Source organism: Crocodylus porosus, unplaced genomic scaffold (genome assembly GCF_001723895.1).
Source record: "Crocodylus porosus isolate Cpor-Errol unplaced genomic scaffold, CroPor_comp1, whole genome shotgun sequence".
NCBI classification, from domain to species: domain Eukaryota; kingdom Metazoa; phylum Chordata; order Crocodylia; family Crocodylidae; genus Crocodylus; species Crocodylus porosus.
The window spans coordinates 34,853,336-34,870,614 of NW_017728906.1; the positions used below are offsets into that span (position 1 = coordinate 34,853,336).

General features: G+C 41.1%; 1 protein-coding gene across 1 annotated transcript in view; it reads right to left on the bottom strand.

The window, feature by feature from the left end:
* URB1 (URB1 ribosome biogenesis 1 homolog (S. cerevisiae)) overlaps positions 1-17,279 on the bottom strand; it is a gene marked incomplete at its 5' end in the record, with an annotated part of 72,743 nt that overhangs the window by 2,254 nt on the left and 53,210 nt on the right. Inside the window, 8 exons of the mRNA XM_019557106.1 lie at positions 35-640; positions 3,053-3,294; positions 3,834-4,037; positions 5,309-5,418; positions 7,437-7,580; positions 8,016-8,122; positions 9,371-9,482; positions 10,015-10,175. Coding sequence (XP_019412651.1) covers positions 35-640; positions 3,053-3,294; positions 3,834-4,037; positions 5,309-5,418; positions 7,437-7,580; positions 8,016-8,122; positions 9,371-9,482; positions 10,015-10,175 — 1,686 coding nt within the window. The remainder of the gene's footprint in view (positions 1-34; positions 641-3,052; positions 3,295-3,833; positions 4,038-5,308; positions 5,419-7,436; positions 7,581-8,015; positions 8,123-9,370; positions 9,483-10,014; positions 10,176-17,279) is intronic.

Here is a 17,279-nt window from a genome sequence, read left to right on the forward strand (position 1 = left end):
CCTCATTACCCAATGTACAAAAAAAAGACATTACCTTTTTTGATCTCGTCCTCCTCATTCACTGCTCCCAGACACAGCATTTTCACAGGCTCATGAAAACTGCTGTTCATCAGGCCCTGAGCATCCATAAGCTGAAACATGATTGTGCTAAACAAACAAGAACCTTTAAGATGGGTTGACATCCCTTCACTGGCTTCACAGATTCTGCTGTAAAGCCTAAAGATATCACTATGCAGTGGGGCATCCCCAACCATCTTCTTCACCACTACAGGGTGTGGCAAAATCCTGTTTTTTAGCCACTCGAGAATCAGAAACACATTTGGCATCTTGAGGCTATGATCCACCATATACTTCACTAGCCATTTGGTTACTATATAAGCAATTTCATGTGTAAGGCTGACAGTTTCATTCTCAGGAGCAGAAGACTCCAGGGGCTCCTCTGGAAGTTTAACAGACCAGGTTGGAAGAACTGGCTCCCACTGGATTAATATGGAAGCCAAATGGTCTCTGCATTTCTCCAAGTTGGAGAATTTCTGCTCTGAGTCAGTTTCCTCCTCTCTTTCTAATTCGTTCTTTTTCCGAACACGGCGAGATGAAGACCGAAATGGAACTTGGGCTTTGTTCTTTTCTTTAATATTTTCTGTAAGGGAAAAAAAAATGTCAAGTCCTCCAAATCTCTTTTGATGCTATTAAGCAATGAAGCTGGGAGATGCCAACTGTGTTAATCATAGCTCCAGGAAAGAAGACAGAGTAAATGCACCTTGCTAAATGGAATCCTCTAACTTCAACAGATAGACAGCCTTCACAAAGTCCTGGACCAAAGCTAACTTCATCAATGGAAATATGCTCTCCCTCTAGATTTCACTGGGCAGAGGAGCAGGCCCACAAAATGCAGCATTACTAATGACACTTTTGTGTGAGGTCACAAAATACTTTCACAGTTTAATGTTAGGGGTGTTGCCAGGACAGTGAAGCTTTGCAACACTGCCAAATAACCGATCTTATTACATAAGCAAGGCAGTGAGTGGCATTTTATTTTTGATAAATCTTTGGAAAATCATCAGAAGTTTCAATAGTGTTACACTTCTGCAAGTAGACTTGAACCCATTTCAGTTTCTGGAAAATGAAAAAAAAAGGAAATATAACAATTGCATGGGGTGGGGAAAAAAAAAAGAGAGAAATCCTCTTTGAGTGCAAATTTTTGCAACTGTCATTTAATGCAATTTGCTAGGGAATAATCGCAGCTCTTTAATTACCAAAAAGGTAAATAGTATATAGTAACAAGTGGCACCACTGATTTACTACATTAAAATTATTATGATATACACATTCAGAAATCTTACAAAAGTTCTAAAAGAAATCTCTATATAGCTTTTAAAACCTGATAATGCTTTACTAATTTGTATGTACTCTGATAATATATACCAAAACCTGTAAAAACTATAATACAACCATTTTTGGTATATTCACTATTTTGCATGAATGTATCACTATCTTAATAAAAAAGGAACATTTAACCCACTGCAAATTCCTGGGTGTTAGTAACAATTCAGATTCAGATAAAATGAAACAAAATTTGCAAAAAGATCTGAATTTGCTTTTCACTTTTTTGCTATTGTTTTTTTGTATCTTACAGGTTGCCCCCACTCCGCTATAAGTGCAGGTGAAGGCATGATGGAATCTAATGCATGATTGTGGTATTGTGCATTAGGTCCCATCACACCATATTGCTGGTGCAAGGGGAACCCGATACTGGGCTCCTCCTGCACTGGCAAGAAGCCGACTCCCGCAGCAGGACTCCCATGTGCCAGTTGAAGGGCTTCCAACCAGAGGCAATCCCCCTGCTACAAGGGTGTGTGAAACCCCCCAGGCCAAGGGGACTGTGGCTGCCACAATCCCTAGGCCTCAGGGGGTTTTGGCTGGGCATGGTGCATCCCTGTGGCTGGGAGTCCTGTCACTTGACAGGACTCCCAGCACCACAGGAGACCCTGCTACACATGCAAATTAAAGCTCAATAGCAACAGCTATTTGGTTAGTACACACTTTCAAGGACCAACTTTATAGCTGGTTAGAGCTTTTTATTGTGTGAAAAGCTACTCTGCATGTGTAGCTGGTCTCTAGGTAACTGCACAATTAACCAGTTAATTTTGCAATACCTGTAATGTGTAGAGGCGTTGTCAATGGATAAAATAAGACTAGTATTTCATAATCAATGAAATAAAACTAATATTTCATTTCTGTCACCTAATTCCATTTCTAGAGTGCCATGAACTCTCAGAAAAATTCAAAGCTTTGGTGGCAGGAAATGTATATTTAGGTACTATTCTCATTCATGGAAGTGTGAGGACTAGCTTTGTTTCTGATAAAGTATATTGTTATATTACATGCATTTTGGAAAATCTTTAACTGGTAGTGCATCTTAAAACATGAAGTGATAATAACTTTTTTAATAAATACAAAACCCAGCTATTTGTAATTCTCTAAATACCCCACTTTAAAAACAAAGCCAAAAAACTCCAGTTTGGGGATCTGTGTCTTTCTAATACCATAAAGATAATTTAAGAGTGACATTATTGATTCAGACCCAAGATGTCTGAAATAAATCTATCGAGTAGTTGACTAATGAAATGGAACAACTTTCTTGATTGGCCTACCTCACCAATCTCTTCGCGTTAGAATTTCATTATTCCAACTGATGGGGTCCACAATCAGATATTGCTTATATTCAGTAATGGAGCATACAGCCAATAAATGGGCTGTCAATAAAGTTATCCATGCTATCTAGGACCACCACATTTAGTGCATTTAATGCCAACAAAATACTTTAAATGGTTATTTTTATTATGGCAAGTGGTTGGCAAAGCATCCTGATTACAAAAAATGCATCTGTTTTCATTTGAAGAAATAAAATGTAATTGTTTAAAACCTGCTCGATACATCATTTATACTGGTTTATTTTAAAAGCTGATTCCTTTGGAAAGCTGGATTCCTGAAGTCTCCTCAAAGTCCTCCTTGTTTAAACAACTTATAAAACGAATTATTTAATACTTACTAAGCAACTCTTTGACTTGATACTTTTGAATAACCATTTGCAAATCATCTTGGAGTTGCAGGTTCTTTTCAATGATGCTCCACTTATGTAAGAGCATAAGGATATCTTTGTTTGAAAGGATGCTCTCATTCACAGTAAATCTGTTCATTTTTCTGAAGGCCTCAATAATGGTAGCACGGTATCCAAGCACAGAGCTGAATGTACTGAAAAACTGAGTCAGATTGGCTAAATCTAAGTTGGTCCTATGTAGAAAAAGAAAAAAAGGAAATTAAAAAAGAAATGTTTCTTACTTGAGAAAAAGAAAAGCCAAATGGGTGGTTAACATTTTATTCAGTCTCTGAATTTTAAGTTTAGTGTCTCAGGATGCAAGGGAGGCCTAATTTCAGCATCCTGGTGCTTCTCTCCATTAGCTGATGAAACAGGCAAAAAAAAATCCACAAGACTTTCTGCTCTGAAGCTTTTAAAAGGCAAATCTAAAAGGAAGACAGCATGTGATGATATATGAAATGTTTTATCTAACAATGTTTATTTTGGATGACTCTTCAAAACTCAGTGTGAAAAGAAAAATAAAATGTATTCGTCACAATGGGGCAACAACACTCCATGACTAATATATTTAAAAGCCACATCTCCCATTAGGGCTCATTTATCTGGGCTTAAAAGCTGAGAGGAAAGGGCTGAATTCATCAGACACTGAGAGTTTGTTGGCCTTGGTATATTTCAAGTTGAACAGAAATGTAATCATCATGAAGACCTGGAAACTTGATTAGAATGTGCTTACCGAATGTGTTTAACTAGCATGATCAGAACATACAGAAATTCATTTATAAGCTGAAGAGGAAGAAACTTTGGGATCTTCTGGGGCTGCAGCTCTTTTTCGTTTGGAGTTTCAGTTGACATCATCCTTCCTTTGTCTCCTAAATTTGTCACCCATAGCGTGTGGATTAAGGAGATGACACTGGTTAGCACCTTATTTTCCAAAAACCTGAAAGACAGACAAACAAAAATGCCTTTATGGAAGGCAGAAACTGAGCTTGTCATGATCCAGCCAACCCATCCCCTACAGGAGCCACAGACGTTAACATTTGGGACTCTGAACCTGCAATGAGATCAATGCAAACAGGTCCTGGATTCACTGTGTTTTATGCAGCACACGAATATACCCACGTAGTGCCAGGCTACCAGGCCTGGGTGACCGGGCTTCTCCTGTATATGGAGAGTGCCCAGAATCTAGTGGATACTATCTAACATAAACCTGATTTCTATGGGAAACTGAGGGAGTATTCTGGTAAAGGCCCACACATGGAATTAGCAAACTCTTTACTCTTCTTTTATTAAACATGAATAACCAATTGAGAGAACTGCAAACAAAGCAATGTTTGCAAGTATTGCCACTACTTCTTTTAGACCAATTATTTTTTAAGATAAGAATTTCTCCTATAGTTTAGACTAAGGATTTTTGATGATGCTAAGGCTTATTTAATTATAACATTGCCTAGTACTATAGTATCAGTAACCAAGACGAATTCATTATCCTAACGAAAAGAAAAACGATCACTCACCACATCTCACAAAAAAGAGGAAATGTTCTGCATAAATCTAATCACAAAATGAGCGCTGGTCACACTGAGCCAAATCTAGGCCTTCTCTTTCAAACTGTCAGATAAAGAAGTGTGCTAAAGTTGTGCCCTAGTGAGCTCTTGAAAACCCTACAGAGTTTACATTGGGTAGTTGCACTCTAGAGGTACAGGCTGGGAATGTATTCAGTCTGGTTTAAGCACTGATGATCCCGACTCCTAGTGTGCATATAGTAGGTATAACCTGGGCAGAAGAGCATGTGCATTATGAGAGAGACACCACAGTCAGTTCAGGATACTGGATCAAATTTGAGTGATGCCAAGGTCCCTGCAGATTTGGGGGCCTAAGGCAAAATTTGAATTGTTTTAGAAATGAGAAGCTAAGAGTACCAGCCTAATGTGATGTCATCATACTATCTCTGTAGGAAGCTTAATGCACAACCCATAAGTATTTAAACAATATGTGGAAACATTTTAGGGCTCAACAAGTTCTTTCACCAAGAGGACAGCACTCATGCAAAACTGCTGTAAGCATTAATTGGAGATCTCTGGGTAAGTTACCCATAAACAGTGATGGGTGAATAATACCTTAACATTTTTATTTCCAGTTGCACAAATACTCCTTTTTTATACATACTATAATTGCTTCTCATTAAACCAACATTCCTCTTTGACATACTTTTTCTCAAGGATACCCAATATCCAGGTGAGAAAGCTGTGGTCTTGTATCAGTCCATAGGCAGCTTTTGTGATATAAGCAGCATTCTGCAGTATCTCCAGAATGTGATTCTGAAAGGAAAAGACAAACCTTACTTTTCCCTAAATTTAGAATATAAACAGAGTCTAGTTTGCTATTATAACATTTAGGGATGATATAATTAGCAAGCTCCTTGTTTCAAATTAGTTACTACATTTTCATTCAAATGGAAACATGATTCATAACAGAGATTCACAGTTGGAACGGGGAGAAATGCTCAAACTGCCCCATGTCTCTCTTCACCTGGGGCATCTTTACATGTGCTCCAGGGTGGGGTTGAGGTGGCACTTTAATAAGAGCTGGGGGTGGCACTTTAATTAAAGCGCCCACAACATCTCATGTATTCAGCATCCTGAACTTCAGAATGGCGGTGGGGGCACTTTAACTAAAGCTCGTTCAACTCGATAATCGACTCTGCTCCAACAAGTTCCAATTACGTGTCAGACCAGGCATCGAGCACGTGTACAGGTGCCCTGGATACCACTCAATGCATCTTCATTCTGATAATACACTACACAGATACTGGCCCCAATCTAGCAATGTACAGAAAAACATTCCTACCCCAAGGTATAAGAGTAAACGGCACTATGTATTTTGCTGAAGACAGCCCTAGATAATAAGTATGATAAAACTTGATGCACAGGATTGAAAGTCAGGAGACTAAAGTTTATGTTTGGCTTTGCCACATACTCACAGACAAGCTACTTAACTCCAGCATTTCCCTCAACTAAGAAATGTCTATAAAATACCTGCCTCAGTCAAACAGATGTTGAGAGGCACAATGCTTTAAGTTTTGTAGTTTTATTACTAAAGGGTTATAGCAATAATAGTAAAAAAATAAAATAATTTCTATTAACTGTGATTTCCTCTACCAATTTTTGGATTACCAATTTTTACTCAACTCTTTTGTGCGTTACTTTACCAAAAAAAACCAAACAAACAAACAGCTGAGGACTAGCAAACAGACAAATATTCAAATACCTAACCGTAAAGAAATAAAAGTCAATACAAAAGTAAATAAAACTCTCTTAAATATAAAGAAAAATGATTCCCGGGATTGAATCACAAAGGTAAAAGTAGTAGGTAACAGTTGTAACAACACAATGCAATAGACAAGTAGGTATGTGCTCTCTCTATATAATGTTTATTGTTTTTATATGTATAAATTAGACTCATGGTTAAGAAGCAATGCTTGTGTGGGAAAATAAGGAAATTTAAGGAAGGAATTAGACCAGTGATTCTCAACTTTCTTAGACTCAATTCACACTCAATGGACTCAAGGCACCCCTAGGAAAATGCCAGCTCTTAATTGTCCCTAGCTTTTTGACTACAAAATAAAAAATTAGAGCAATTCTTCTGCTGCAAAGAACTCAGACCACAAGAGGGCAGAATGGCTTTAATACTATTGTTGTTTTGCACCTCTAATAGTGATACCCTTTGTGTTGTACTCCAGAGCACCCTGGCTGAAAATTATTGAATTAGACTGACCACCACTACATTTTGAAACTGTTGACCTGAAGTATAAAATTGGCACATTAGCTCAGTGTCAGCTGGCCTCTCTATATATGCCCTAGCAATTATATGAGGGAAATTAAGGTACTTAGAAGTGTCTTCAGTGGTTGCTCTGCATCAGGGAGGAAGGGTACACTCAAAAGTCTACAGGATGGCAATTTCTGTTTCTAACAAGGTGACAAATTAGCTGCATTTCAGCTATAATTAATAAAAGCTTCAAGTATTAAGACTTTGAACTTATTTTCATTGCTGCTTAGGGTATGGCAAAACTGGCACGTTGCTTTGTGAATCAACCCAAAAATTACAATTTTGAACATAGGCTTCTGTTTGTATATGGGCCTAGAGAGCTATACTGTCACAGCTGGTAAAAAATGATGTAGCTCCATTAAGTCAGTGTACCTGCATTGTCTTCCACTAAATGCAAGTATAGATTTTTTCCCATACAGTTGAATGAGAGCAGATTTTAGAGAGGTAGGGAAAGAAGAAGGTCTACAGTGCTTTATATTTTGTATGGACTCTAACTTTTTTTTCCAATTACCTCGGAGGTTTCATCACACAGGGGACTGTTAAAAAATGACAGTATGACATGGAAAATCCTCTGGTAGTCATACAGCTCATAGCAGTGCTTATCCCGCAGTCCTTCTCCAAGCAGTCTAAGAATCCACTCGCGTTCTGTTTTGTGCTGGAAAGAAAAATTACCATTATTAGCAATTTCAAAGTAAAGCATGTGGGTGAATGTATATGCACAAATCACATGGCAGTATAACATACAAGAACTTTTTCCTGAATGGCCCTTAATTCTTCACCACTGTAAAATAGTCATCCACAGAGAATATTCCTCAGGAATGATCTGAAGGTGCCAATACGATCAGACACTGAAAGTTACAAAGTCACTGAAAGTTTCTAACATTTTAACTGAATGCAGATTTAATAACTAGGTTAAACTTCTTTAGCTCAAGAAGCATCCAGTCATTCTGTTTATACAGCTCCTTGCACAATGGGGAGCTGGTCCTTTGCTGGGCCCCCTATGCACTGTTGCAACAGAAGTTATAAATAACAAGTATTTCAGATCAAAATAGATATGTATATATAAAAACCCCCGTAGAACTTGCATTACCTCTAAATCAAAGCTGTAGAAAAACTGATAAAAGCCTGGTACTTTCTTCAAGTCCAAATACTGGTGTGACAGAAGAAATTTATTTATCTTTGAGTACATGTGCTGCTCTGTGAACAAATTTGATTGGTTATTGCTGACAGGTGTAATTAGTGTACACATTCAAAAAAAGAAATCACAATGATAGGTCTGCATTGATTTTTTACTGTTTCACTAGGTGTCAGAAATTTGCTTTGTGGATGGAACATATAACACTGTTTACTGTAAGAGCAAATGTATTGCTGATCAGTCCTCATTTCCCCCCCCAAGACAAAAATACAATGAGCATACACTTATGTGAACCTTTAACTCTGGACAACTCTCAATATATCCAAGTTACCCTTCTTTATTCAGGAAGAAAAAATCTACAGCAGAGTTAAAATCAAATCCCTCAGCAGTATTCCCAGATGGGACAGGGATCTTATGAAAAAGAACAGGATGATAAGCAAAGTAATAGGAAAAACAAATGCAGAATAATGGACAACTTCAAGGTAATTTATAACTTTCAGGAAAAAAAATATCAGTACCAAAGAAACACACTGCTGATATACTAGGAAATCCTATCACATTATATAACTTGATACATATAATTATTTAGGGCGGGGGGAAGTTCTCCAGTATATCCCACTGCATGAACCACACTACAATAATGACTACCTCATCCAGTCCCATTCAATACTATAAACTACCTCTTTTCTCTCTCTGAATCAGAAAACACCCCAATGGCAACAAGAGGAACTAATGAAATACAAAATTATAAGGAAAGCAGTTTCATGTATTTTTGCCTGCTTCGCTTGATTTGCCACCTCTCCACGGACCAGTGTTATTGCACTTCTATATTTTGACCACATTTTCATCTGGACACATTCATATTTAAATGTGCAAATATCCTAAGAGGGCTGTGCATATTATGGATTATTTTCTTGACTAAGAACCTACATACACTGTTACACCCAAGATTTTCATTGGTTTACAGATTCTAAGGCCAGGAGAAACTGTAACTTCATCTAGTCTGACCTACTCAACAAAACAGACAGTTTCACCCAATGTACTCCCATATAAAGTTCCAAGGTTAAGAATAGTCATCTCTGCAATGAATCAGACAGTTTTGAACTTCATACAAAGCCTGACACATTCTACCCATGCAATAAGACTTTGACTCTGATGAAGGTTCTCCCCAAACTACTTTCAGGAGCATCTCCTAAATTGCTATATCTGCCAACGCACTTTGATCCTCCCATATCATTCCATGCCTCATTGTTTTCTTTGCTTTAACTGCAGAAGTTAAACTATGAAACATGCAAAGTAATCCACAATACCTGGCTTCAGCATTTGCTGTGCCACTCGAGCAATGTAGATGGTCAAGGGGAAGGTGAACCTGAGGTTTGGTTGTCGGATTCCATTTTGTACAACATCCATAAGATACAGCAACTGCAGCACAAGAACAAGAAAAAAAAAAGAGTGTGAGTATTACTCATTATTAGACAATAGAGCAGAACTTATGTAGGAAATAAGACTTCATTGTATTTTACAAGCAACAAATCAAACAGCACTTTCAGTGGAATGACTGTTCTAAGAATTTCAAATGGGTAATTGTTTCTTACAGCACACTGATTATAGCCATAATAGTGAAAGAAAAAAGAAAATAATGGAAACAGGAATAAAAGCTTTTTTTGAAAACCTACATATGAATTCAATAAACACATAAGAACATGTTTCTGTAGTCAGGAACTGCTGACTTGAGGATCAGTGGAGGTGTGCGAGAAGCAAAAATCACCACCTTAATGATGCACTAATAATAATAGCAATCCTGAGTCAGGGCTTGGAAAACCTACATGCCCACACACCAACTACCAATCAAAATTTCGGGCAGATGAGTAAGAAACTACCTTTGAATATGGCCTCCTGTGCCTACCAAGACAACCTCTATATTGCAGCTAAATTAAGCTGTGGACAGTCTTACCTGTCTCTGTTCTCGAAAACGAGCCCCTTCCAGGTGAGAGCGAAAGGAGCCCAGGACATAATATGCAGCTGCTCTCATATTCGCATCATAGCTGCTAAGTGCTGCTACAGTTAGGCCCAAGGCATTCACCTCTACAAATTTATGACATGCCACTACATACTCTGTGGAAAAGAAACAAAAAAATTTCTAAATGTTCGAATTAGGGAAGAGATATGACAACATGAGGCCTTATGTTACTTTTTGTTTAGAAAATGAATTCCTAGAAGATAATCTATGCCTATAAACATAGATTATAGTGGTGCTGAGTACTCCAACTACAGCTAACAGAGGCAGTCCACAAAAGAGCTAAACAGCACATTCACAGTTGCCCTAAAATAATGCTGGCCAGCTTCTGCTACGCTTTCTCAGAAAACAAGCCCTTTCTAGGTGAGAGCAAAAGGAGTCCAAGACATAGGATGCAACTGCTCTCATATAGCATCACAGGTACAAGTGCATCCACTAATAACCAATGCACTTCACAAAAAAAAAACCCAACCCTTCTAAGGGGTTGGCACAAGGCTGGCACACAAATGTGACCTTCAGCTACATTCTTCCTTGCAGCTGTTGTCAAGACAAATTACAGTAACTGTAAAGAATAATTAAAAGATATGCAATTTAAGTAAAACTGACTTCTGTCCAGCAATCTCCCACCCTCATCCATTGCCACCTGTTCTCTTCTGTGGAGCACCATGCAGCTAAAAGGGTCCACTGCAATTCAGCAGATCTGGGAATGGGACCTGAAACACTGTAAAGGAAAAATGAAGCTTTGTGTGTTCCAGATATGGAGAGTCCTGCAGATAAAGAGTCTTCCCATGTTTAAAGCCTAGGTGCCCATAGAGGCTCCTCCACATTCGAGAACATGGATGGGCAAATCTGGCCTGCTAGATGACTGGATCCAGCCACGGCTACCCCTGCAGTGCTTCACCTGGGGCCAAGCCCTGCCTACTTGCACTGGAGCACCCTGTGCCAGGCTCCCACCAGTGCCCACAGCCTGGCTTCAGCCAGCATGCACAGCTTCCAGTGGGCTGATCCCTGTGCGGTTACAGGAAAATGTTCCCCCACCTCCAAAAGAAGCTCCTGCCCCTACCACACCATGCCAGGTGAGCAGCTTCAACCAAGTGAGAGAAGCTTGGCCCCATGTGGAGTGCAGCAGAGACAGCGTGGACTGCACCGCCTGGGTGAGCGGCGCTCTCAGGACCTAGAGCCACCACAGCAGGCTCTCAGGACCTAGAGCCCAGGGAGCCCCACTGCCACAAACACATGCACATATCCCATCCCCCCCGAGGACAGGGGCATATAGGGAGAGGTCCCAGAGCTCACTGCCCCACGTTCCAGCCTCATGCCCCTCCCACTCCTGAACACTGCTCCCCACCCATCCACAGGCCCAAAGCAAGTTTTGGTGAGTTGTTGCACAGGAGGGGGGCAGAGAAGCAGCTGACCCAGCCCACAACAGTTCATCAAAACTCTCCACATGGCCCTTGGGCCCAAACAGTTGCCCACCCCTGATCAAGAAGCATTACAGTTTCAAGCTAGAAACATACATCCTCTGCGGAGCCACAGTCAGCTGTGCTGTAATATGTTCCCCTTCCAGGTGAGAATGAAAGGGACCCCAGGACACAGTATGGAGCTGCTCTCATATTAGCATCATAGCTCTAAATGCTGCTACTATTAGGGCCACGGTATTGTTCCCTCCTCCTCACTTGCTAATATGCACCAGGAAACTGCTATGCAACACGGAGGGTGTGTCTGCAAGCGGAGCGTTTCCTTGAGACCTCCAGGGAGGGGTCTGAGTAAACAGCGAAAGTATCACTCAGATTTACCCCTGGGATCACTGGGGATAAGTCTGGGTGAGTGGGGAACTCCAACTTCCCCACTTACGAAGGGGCACCCCAAAATTCCCTGCTCTGTAAGCAGGGAAAACCAAGAAGGTGCTTATGGGGCTTGAGGGGCCCTTAAGCTGCTAAAGCACCTTCCCAGGGTGGCTGAAGAGCGCGAGCAGCTCAGGTTGGTCATACTCTCCTGCAACAGAGCTAAGAGATGTCTGCTACAAAAAGTGGCAGAGTCTGTTACTACCTTTTGTTGTGCCACTGATTTTCCTTGCAATCCAGTCCGCAGATTTATCACTCTAGGGACACTGTACTTCTGGATAAATGTTATGAGTTCAGCTGTGCCCTTGAGGCACCGCTCTCTTAGGTTAGCACTGAGCTGCATTGCTCCAGGAGGGAACTTCAAGAGGAATTCTGCATTGGAGTACAACAGAACCCTCCCACCTCAGCCGTCTCGTTTGTGTGTTTGGTCTGCGGAAGGCCATGCCCTCAACCTGCTTTCAGGCATCAAAGATGTGAAAGGACATACAGAGGGAGCAGATCCTATATTCCAGCAACATGAACTCTATATCCTCTTTTGAGGATGCAAAAGCAGTAAGGGCTCCTTGCCTCTAGCCCCTATTGCACAAGGCAAGATTGCAACAGGAAAGAGACTCTAATGCTCATTTATTTAGGAAGTAGTAAGTCAGAGTACCTCAGCAGAGATAAGAATCTTTCTGGTGAAAGTAGTCCCAAGAGAAGTACCCACATGAATTTCTGCACCTATTCATAGATTCCAAGGCCAATAGATCATGCCTTACTAGCTGTTAGCCAGTATAACAAAATCCATTTCATTAGTTTTATTTACTAAGGTAGAAAGTGCCTTGCATGTGTTGCAGTTCAATCTGTATCTTCTTTCTAACTTTCTGAATAAAGCTGTTGTGCATAAAACCATGTAATCCTACATCCTCTTCTCATCCAGGTTGATTTTTTAAAAGAATGTTGAGCTTAATCACAGCAGTAGGAAGAGTTTAAGGAGGCGGTAGCACTCCTATCCATTCTCAACTAAAACCAAGGTGAGCTAAATGCCTGAGGTTGTTCTCTGTTCTAGTTCTCAAAAACCAGTGCAAGCATAGGATTGGTTTTATCACCTGAATCACAACTACTATTTTTTAAAAAACTTTGGGGCAACTCACATGAGCAGATCTAGGATTTTGAAAAGAGGAGTGCAGATGGTGTGGTACATCATCACATATAAACACAACACATTTTACTCAAGTTAAAAAGATACTAGAAGGTTTACTAATGTGCTAGGACCCCAAGGACTATATTATTCAGTTTAAGATCTAAGCAAAAACACGTAACTTTATTGAAATATACATTAATTTGCTGTATCATACATTATGTATATAAAAACACAACCAACTAATCAAAAAATTAATCAAAAGATGTTGTTTCATTAGTTCTATCATCATGAGAAATTAAATATATGTCTGTTTTCAGAATCATAAAACAAAATGGGTGAAAAGCCCATTGGCCAAGTTCACGGACAACACCAAGATATGGGGTTGTGCGGACACACCCGCAGATAGGCTGCAGATACAAGCAGACCTAGACAGGCTGGCAAGTTGGACAGAACAGAACCAGATGAGGTTCAATGTAGAGAAATGCAAAGTGCTGCGTCTGGGAAGGAAGAACCCTCAGCACACCTACAGGCTGGGCATCGCTAATCTGACCAGCACTACAAATGAAAGGGATCTATCTGGAGATAACAATAGACCCCAGCATGAATATGAGCCAGCAATGCGACGCAGTAGCCGCTAGGGCCAATAAAACTCTGGCATGCATCAATCGCTGCATCTCCAGTAAATCCAAAGAAGCAATTCTCCTGCTTTACTCAACATTGGTGCAGCCGCAGCTGGAGGACTGCGTCCAGTTCTGGGCGCCATACTTCAGCAAGGATGTGCTAAAACTCAAGAGGGTCCAGAGAAGGGCCACCCATATGATCAGGGACGTGCATGACAAGCCATATGAGGAGAGGCTGAGGGATGTCAGACTCTTCAGCCTAAAGAAAAGAAGGCTGAGGGGGGATCTGACTGTGGCTTACTGCTATATCAGAGGCGTGCATCAGGGCTTGGTGAACAACTGCTCACCAGGGCACCATGGGGGAAAACTAGAAACAATGGCCACAAACTCCTGGAAGATAGTTTCAGGCTGAGCATTAGGAAAAACTTCTTTACAACTAGGGTGTCCAGACAGACTATGGAACAAGCTCCCCCCAGATGTGGTACAATCATCTATCCTACAGGTCTTCAAGAGAAGACTGGACAGTCACCTCGCTGGGGTCGTCTGACCCCAGATGTCTTTCCTGCTCATGCAGGGGGCAGGACCCAATGATCCTTTGGGGTCCCTTCCAAAATCTAGCCTTCTTGAGTGTCTTGATAGGGCATCCAATATTTCAATGAAAGTTATTTCTACACCTGAGTCAATGTTTCCACATCTGATTTAATGTTTTAGGCCAATTCACAGGGCTGTGAAGTAGGAGCTACCTTACCAGAAGCAGCTAAAAGGTAGCAGAACTGCAGAAGAAACTTCAACACCATTAAATAGCAGAGAGGGCTATTAACACCTGGGGAATGAAGAGTTTAGAAGGAATCCGACATATAACAACAAGCCATGAAACCAACAGACTCCCTCACTGCTACCTGAATAGAAATGCTGCTGCCAATGTCAGGCACTTCATTTTAAACTTTGGGTGGAGCAGGAATCAAAGGAGGGTTGACAGCACACTGCACCCCCTGGATCCACATGTGTTTTAAACATCTATTAATGGTCCAGTGAAAGTTTGTAAGTTCTGTTCCTCCTAAGCCAAGATTCTCTTATATGTACAAACAACATGGCTCAGTGTTTCTCCCTCACCAAAACGACAGATTGATGAGTCCTCTCCAACAGCTGTACCATTTCCATTCCCGACTCAGATACCAAAAGAACATCTATTCTGGCCTCTTGCCTGGTAGCTTCAGACATGGCTCTGCTAGAGGTGGGATACCAAACCATACCTTTACTTCCCCATGCTGCACTCTAACCTGGCCAATCTCACATGACAAAATGACTACTATGAGAAAGCCGCACTGAAACAGCATTTAAAAATCACAATCCTGCCCTGTGCAATAGGAGTTAGAGTCAAGGAACCCTTTGCCTCTTGTGCATCCTCAAGGTAGTCTTCTGTCTGCTGAAGAGATCTGACAGCTGTTTTCAGCACTAACAATTACTGCACATTTCCCCCATCAGCTTGCTGGCTGAGGTTCATCACATCATATTTATCTGGCACTACTTAAGGGCTGGGGCATGAGTGCTGAGTTAAATATGACGCAGTGTGCCTCAAACAACAAAGATGTGCAAAGAAATGTTGAGGAGTCTTGCCAGAGCTCCAGAGACATGAGTCTGAGCCTTGCTTTGGACTTTCACTGAAGGCACTCCAAGTCAGCCCAGCTAGAAATGGGTGTCTTGTTTGGAATGGGAAGTCCAAGATAGCTGAACCTACTAGCTACCTCTCCCCTGATATGCCACTGGCTACAGAAACTGGTGGGCCATAACACATAAGACTGATCAGCTGGTAAGTCGGGCAGGCCTGTGAACTTGACATAAAACACTTCCAGCTTTCTCCTAATGAATCTGAATGCTCCTCCCCCGCCCCCTCCCGCCGTGCAGAAGAGCCCCTAATTCCTTCACATGGGAAACCCACATCCCAAGAGCCTGTGCTGGGCAGAAGCAACAGCTGCTGCTAAGTCACTGTTGCACAGATGTACAGGGAGTTGGTCAAGTCTTTGCAATGGCTCCCTCTCCTCCAGTGCACTGTGCAAGGCAGAAATACCAGTGCAAATGGGACTAGCAGAAAAGGGCAGAAACCACTTCCTTCCCCTCTGAACCAAAAAAGAAGGAGAGACTAGGTGGCAATCCAATCTCCTGAGACCTTCCCAATAGGGCCCTCATTTGCAATGAAGAAAAGGAGATTGAGGGACAGAGGCAGGGGACAGTGGTGGGGAGGAGGAAGGAGTGGACAGACACGATAGTAGTTTTCAAGTATCTGAAAGGTTACCATGAAGAAGAGGAAGTACAGCTGTTCTCCCATGCCACAGAGGGCAGGATAAGCAGCAATGGTTTAAAACTAGAGCAAAACTGATTTTGGAGAGGGCTCAGGAAACTGCCTTTTTTTTTTTTTTTTTTTACTGTTAGAACAGTGAGCAGTGCATCTAGGGAAGTTGTGGAATCTACTTTACTGGAGATTTGCAAGAGAAAGCTGGATATGCCTTGGTCAGGGATGATTTAGGAGCAATGTTCCTGCATTTGCATGGGGGATGGGACTAAATGACCCTTGAGGTCCCTGTGACACAACTATCATACAGTAACAAAAAAATCATTTACTTTGTCCGCATCAGAGAACAAAATCTTATTTCCTTATTTTCAGGGTGAAAGACCAGGGAAGGTTATAAGAGGTCAGATCTGGAGAGCCCTCTTTTACTGAATACACATCATGGAAACATTCTCACTCTGACCTTGGAAAATGCAATCAATTACTCTCGTGAAATACCAAGCTATTTGAGGAAAAAAATAAATTTATGCTCAACATAGTTTGTTTAAAGAACCTTGGAAGCCACAGTTTTAGAAAAAGAAATTTTTTAGAGATGATTATCAGATCTAAAGTTGGACAGAGCTAGTTACTCACATAGGTCGTCAAGGCCTCTATCCAGAATGCTTTAACCACACATGTATTTATAAATATATATGTATTAATTTAAAACCCCTGTGCACATGATGCCAAACAGCACTTACAGACCAAAGAATGAATTTTCAAAAAACAACTCATGCACACTACAACTTGGGCTCCTAAATCACTTTGGCACCCTAGTCAACAACAGGCAAAACTACCACCCACAAGCAAGCCATCTAACACTTTTCCAATTGTAGTACAAAGAAGCATCATGAGTTTAAATAGCTCCATTTTTAATAATCTGGGGTCCCTGGCACATGTTATATTTCAGGTGTGATTAACATGCTAATTATGGCACAAACACCAATATGTCATGCATTCATCAAAATTATGGTGCCATGAAATGGCAAACCAGCCACAAAACCAAACCTATCACCTGGACAAGGGAGAAGAGATTCATGTCATATATCTTGACTTCAAAAAAGCCTTCGATCTGGTATCCTATGATCACCTCTTGGTGAAACTGGCCAATTGTGGCTGTGGGTCAACCACGATCCACTGGCTGGGAAATTGGCTCCGTGGTTGGACCCAGAGGGTAGTAATTGATGGCAGTCACTCATCGTGGTGTCCTGTGACCATTGGGGTCTCCCAAGGCTCTGTCCTTGGACCCATATTGTTCAACATCTTCATTAATGATGTGGACATTGGAG